Source organism: Trypanosoma equiperdum, assembly GCF_001457755.1.
Source record: "Trypanosoma equiperdum strain OVI genome assembly, contig: ctg_184, whole genome shotgun sequence".
NCBI classification, from domain to species: Eukaryota; Euglenozoa; class Kinetoplastea; order Trypanosomatida; family Trypanosomatidae; genus Trypanosoma; species Trypanosoma equiperdum.
Window position 1 is genome coordinate 3,539 of NW_027123893.1, and position 6,199 is coordinate 9,737.

Sequence of the window (6,199 nt, forward strand, 5' to 3'; positions counted from 1 at the left end):
AAGTACGTCAATGACAATCATCCCAGTCGCTAGTTGTGGTGTCTTTTTACCAAGTCTTGGTCACAATTTTGCGCCTTTATATGTCACAGTACTGCTTCCCTCAAATTTTTTTGTAATAGTGATACTGAAAACGCAGATATATGCATGCTCAGCTTTGCAATCGCAGAGCCGCTTCCATAAAAATAACAAATCGCAGGGAGTTAGAAATATAAGAGTTTCTGCGTTGTTTAATGCTGTATAAAAGTTACTGCAGACCGCATCTTCGCTGGAATCAGTGTTTAGATAAAATATCTCTCAGTTGAGGTAAAGAATCTCTATTTTAATATATAACCTATACCGTTCTATATTTATTACCAAAGCATCTAACACTTACAACTGCTGTCCATTTGTAATGCGGCTTGGTTCTTGTTGTTTTCACACATCTTCAATGAAAATATAACTCTGATGCTTTGTTAGACCGAATAACATTGAATTCTTTGGTCTTTATACTGTTTTTTTCATTGCTGTTAACTCTTGTGTGGAAGGTGTCGCCTTGAATACATTCTTTTGCTTTGAAGCTTCTTTATTCTGTCCATCAGCACCGCGTCAACGTGTATTCTCATATGGTTCATCAACTCATTGAATATGTTTAACTGTTCACCATTTATTCAAAATGGGAGTGGAGATCGTTATTTGAAACTTTGTACTGTATAAAGTTCTTTTGTGGACTCCCATCTGCGTTTCCTTACCTTTGAGTTGCTCCTTTGGCCTGCAACGTTACTCAGAAGTGTATCCTTTTGCTACCTTTCCGTAAATCATAGTAGTTACATCTTATGCAGTTGCCGTCTTTGGTCGTTGTATGATCGCGGCCTTACCTTTGTTTCGTATGATTTCCCCTTGTTTTTCCTGTGTTTCAAACCCTTTATGGTTTGTCGCTCTCTCGGCATTTTCTTTTATAATATTCCTAATTGCTCGTGGTCATTCTTTTTCACCCACTTATTTTTATTGACCTTTTCACTGTTTTAAGTGCTTCTATCTTGACCATCTGTTTAGTCTTCACAGTATCCCTTCTTATAATATTAGTATATACACACTCACAACACACTTTATTATCATTATCCTCACCGTTATTATCTTAACCCTGAATTACTCCTAATAATGATGAGATAAACAAAATGATAAACGGTTTGTAATAGTAGTAATTTTTCATTCCTTATCGCCATATTGCTCTATACCAATAGGATACAGTTATACAAAACTTTTATATTTTTCAGTTTTCCAAAATTTCAAAATTTTCAGCAATTCGCAAAGATTTAACAAAAAGTGTCAAAATGTATCACATTTCCTCTAAATAGTAATATTTCATAAATTCTATTAATTTGAGCAACAATCCTTAGAACGCTAGAGTGCTAAAAAACTCACAAACGCAGAAACAATCAGAGCAATCTTCTTATTTACAAGAAAGCTGGAAAAGCGGAACTCCGGCTTGAGAAGCTTTCCAGTACCATTAACATAGTCAGTTTGTCCACATCCTGCTTTCTTACCCGGCTTTACATCCTTGGTTTTCGCCTCACATGCTTGCTCGGTCTAGTGTTTACTGAAGTTTACAACGACACTTGTCCCTCCTGTTCCTGCTGCTGTGGTTTCTTTTACTGGTTTAACTTTGGATTCCTGTGTTTTTGTGTTATAGTCGCAGTCAGCTTCTGGTCATTCTCCAGCAGTTGTGTTTTTCGTTTTGCATTTATTCTGTTTCTCTACTTTTGGCTTTCTGCTTGGTTTTTGCGGTGGAGTTTTGCCCTTGGTGATTGTGGGGTCCTGCATCAAGATCTTTGACTGCCGCCGCAGGATCTGTTGCGGCATGGCTATGCGCCTGAATTGACCTGCTGATGCTTCAGCTAATTGTTCAAGGGCTCCGGCTGCTTTGACTAAGTTGCTGTGCTGCGCGACGACAGGTTCAGGCTGCGACGACGGCTGGATTTAGCTACCGGACTCATAATCTTCCACTTTCAACGTTAATATTTTTGTTAGCACCTCTTGAAAAGCAAATCGTTTCGCGCAGCAACACTGCCAGGCGCCAGCGTTTAAAAAAAACAAAAAGAAAAAAATTAGGCCGCTTGCAGCGCGAAATTCAGAGCTGAAATTCACAAAATCAAAAAGAGGTATAACTGAAACTAAAATATGATACAGCCTGAAGAATTGGGCATTTAAAACAGGCGAACGAACTGCTGGGCGAATAAGGTTAAGGGTCCGTATAACAAAAGAGCCGCTGCATCACTAAGGAAAAAAATCATTAAAATTTTTTGAAAATTGTATATTGATAGTAAAAAACTGAGAAAAAAATTAAAATTAAAACGCTAACCCTAACTATCCTCCTTAACCTACATTCCTTTCTCCTATATTCTTTCTTGGGTTGCTGAAAAAAAAGAGGAATTTTTTTACCCCATCAGAAAAATTTTAGCAGCTAAAAAACATTTTGTAGTTTCTCATATAATTTTGCAGGTGCTAAAATATATCATAAAATTTCAGCAAGGAAACTTTGTGGGGGAGGGATTAAGAAAGCAAGTCCACAAAAGCAGAAACCATCAGGACGAATTGTTTGCTTGCTAGAATAGAGGAATTTTTGCGTTTTTCTTCGATCCATCCGCATTTAGCTTTTGTCCCTGTTGCTAATCCCTCGTTTTCCTTTTCGCATGCTTCCTTTGTTGTATGGCTAGAGCAATTTACTCCAGGTTTGGCTCCCCCTTCTGCTTCTTGAGATGCCTTTTCTAGTTTTTCTTTCAATTCCTTTTTCAACTCACACTTGTTGAGGTCGGTATTAAACGTGCACCCCTTTTCCTCTAGTTTTTTGCATTCATCTTTGTTTTCTTTTGCGTTGCTGCATTCCTCGGTTTTTGTAGTAGCTTGTGTCTTGTCTCCTGCTTGTTGTTCGGGTCCTGTTGTTGATTTTCTGTGTTCATGTATCAGGTTCGATGTTGTTAGATTAATGAGGTTTGCTGCTTCGTTCAACGCCTTCAATTCCTGATTGAGCTGCTTCTGGTTATCCAGAATGTGTGCTGCTTTTCTGAGGCTGCTTGCCCATGGTATGCCTTCCGTTCTGCCGTCGAAGTACTTTTTTGGGTATTGCACACATTTTCCGAAGCCTGATCCTGCCTGTCCCGTGCAGCCGTTGTTGAAAGTGCCGTGCGTAAATCCTAGTACAAAGAGTTGGCTGCCGTCTGTGTGCCGTGGTTTGTGCAATCTTGTCGCAAACTGCGCCATTGCCGCTTCAAGTGCTGAGGAGGTTAGCTGTTGTTTTGTTTGCAGCTTGGCAAAGTTCTGTTTAAACGTCGTCCACGCCTGTTGTGCTTCCGTTGTTGGTGTCCACCCGTTGTTGTTTGTATTACAGGTCGGGCAGCACGCCTTGGCTCCATTGGCCGCGTCGTCGGTGTGCTTTGCACATAGGCACATGATGTCGACTTTTAGCGCTGTCCAAGCGATGTTGCCGCTTGCCTCGCCCGTCCCTGAGCAAAGCTTTGCCCTGTTGCCTTCGCCGGCTACAAAAATCGTTGTTTTGTCTTCGCCAGTTACACCGTACTTTGCCTTGTTGAGTTCGGCGACTACTTCAGCTTCTTTCCTTTGGACTAGAAGTGATTGTCGTCTGTCTGCCAGTGTTGCTGCCGCTTCGGCGGCAGCAGCTACTTTTGCTTTGATCGCGGCGTTGTCGGCATGCTTATTCCATGCTGCATAGTCGACTCTGTTTTTTTCACCGGTGAGTACATCGGCTGCTCTTTTCCAGAGCGGCCAGTGTTTTTCCCAGCCCTTTTTCTTTTCGTTGAGTTCTGGTGGGAGATTGCCGTGGTCCTTGTCTTTGTTGGAAATTACAATGCTCTTGAATGTTGCGTCTGAAAGCGTTAGGTTGATAGCAGCTAACGCTGTCGCAACCTCTGAAGTGCCATCGGTTTCTGCTGGTTGGTTAGGGATGCTGTCCGCGAGGTTTAGCAGAGTGCACAGCGCCGCATAATCTTCCCCATTTGCTCCTTTGGCTGTGTCGTCCGCCAGGCCGTGTGCTGCGATCAACAAGGTTGCCACGAGTAAAAGGTTGCATCCCGGGGTGTCCATTGTTTGCATCTAGATCTGCCTTAGTGTGATGCAAGACAAAGCTATAGATTGTTTTTGCAGAGTAGAATAATCCGCTCATCTCGTGCTGTTGGTTATGGCTTATAAGAAAGGAATCGCAGAAAAAGCTGTTTACCTACTTTTCGTGGTAGAAAACTGCAGATTGTTGTGATTTTGAAGCGAGAGAAAAGGGCAATTGAAAGCGCAGTTAGCACGAACTTCCTGGAAGCTGCAGGTGCCATTTAAAATTTCTTCTTTGACTGCTGTATCCGCTAGTTGCACAACGTGCGGTGCTACGTCTGCACTGCGTGCCTCAGTTGCTCCGAACGCAGCTTTTCACAACCGATCTTGCCTCTGCTGCTTGCTCTTCCGTTTGGAGGAAAAACAAAGGTTGCTATAAATTGCAGACCGTTTACCATAATATGATTGTACATCAATATTGTACTGAGTTAAAATTTTGTCTTTGTTTTTAAATTTTAGATACGGGAACGCTTACAATTTCCATGCAAATCTTTCCTTTCATCTATAAAACCACATTATTGGCGTTCTAGTCCCCGTTTAAATCAGTAAAAAACACCCATTATTTTATTCGCTCTCTACTATTCTTAATGTATAATATTTGGTTCCTTCAGTATATTTAAAACCTCAGTTTCCAACACCATTTCTTTCAGTATAATATATCCGTGCATGCGTAAGTATGGCTTTTTTGAGTCTTTTAGTGCACTAAAGCGTAGAACCATAAGTTCCTTTGCAAGTGCGGATCCAGGTACTGTGGATAATTTAGCTTCATTTTATATGTATTACATCCTTCGGTTTGCGTTTTAGAATTGTGAGCTTTGACGAAGAGTCTATTCTCTTTTCTATAAATACCCTCCATTTGTAACTTCAATCCTCATATCGCTTCCATTTGGGCTATTTATTTCAACCTCATGCTAGTACCTATTGATTTATTGTAAATTTTCCAACACAGAAATCTGCAAAGGAAATGAAATTCTGCTTATAAATGTGCGTCGCCTTGCGGTTGCCAACTTCTCAAATAACTACAGTTGCGTTTATGTGAGAAATCGCGTCTTTAAATTAGTAAATCCGCCATAATAGTTGTGTTTTCACACGTTCTTCTGACTTAGATTCAGAAAAAAACTAAAAACTTTCCTCTATAAAGTGCCTTTGTCACTTTCTCTGTGTATGAGAGGCTCTGAAGCCTACTGTCTCCACACTACTTTATGACGAAATAAAACTCCTATTTGTGACTATTCTTAGTTTCCTGTGCGCTTGTTCTATTCTGTATAAATTTGGTGTTGTCTTTGTTTGTTAGCACAAGGGTTTGTGCAATAGTTAGGTGTTTTTGTCCGGTATTTTTTCCTTTTGTGATTAATGCCGGCAAAGCATAAAATTTTCGAGGAACTATACAGACCTTATCAGTTAACTTCCCTTCCTGAGATGGCAGTGCCCCCTCTATAGTGTCTTTAGTAGAAATAATGCATTCTTTAAAACTTTTTTCAGAGCATATATGCAATATTGATTCTATATGATTTGTACTTCATCTTTGCGTTAATTTCAGCGACTTGATTTGTCTCGTACACTGTATTTAGCCTTTTTCATCACTTACTTGTGTAAGATGATGCTCATAGACATTTTTTTTATGAAACTCAAAATATCCACTTCATTCACTCTTCCCCTCTTTCTCTTTCACACTCTTAATTCCTTACTCTTATTGCACTATTTCCATTATCCTCACCAGTTCTATTGCTTTCATGCGGTACATGTTTACCATAACCATTATTATATTATTAGTATATACACACACTCCCAACACTATCTTGTCATTATTATTATTATTATTATTACTATTACTATTATTACTAATATCGATAAAAGTGATCAAAAATAAGTTAATAAGTAAAATAAAAGAAGTTTTGTACTCTCCACACTTTTAATTTTCAGCTATACGCTTATTTCAGTCAAAATTCCATATTTTCAAACATTGTGCATTTTAAAATGTTTCACAAAAAGTGTCAAAATATATCAAAGGAGCAAGAAAAAAGAGGAGGGAAAGTCCTAAATGTTCTATAGAAGCAAAAATACAGATAAAGAAGTGGTATTGATTGCAACAGAATTGCTACCT

General features: G+C 39.4%; 1 protein-coding gene across 1 annotated transcript; it reads right to left on the reverse strand.

Moving 5' to 3' along the window:
- Nucleotides 1-2,529: 2,529 nt before the first annotated feature.
- TEOVI_000050100 (Trypanosomal VSG domain/Trypanosome variant surface glycoprotein C-terminal domain containing protein, putative) lies at nt 2,530-4,086 on the reverse strand (the record flags this gene model as incomplete). The annotated part of the gene is made up of 1 exon (XM_067223358.1): nt 2,530-4,086. The coding sequence occupies one exon, from the start codon at nt 4,084-4,086 to the stop codon at nt 2,530-2,532; it is 1,557 nt and encodes a 518-aa protein (XP_067079459.1).
- Nucleotides 4,087-6,199: the final 2,113 nt, after the last annotated feature.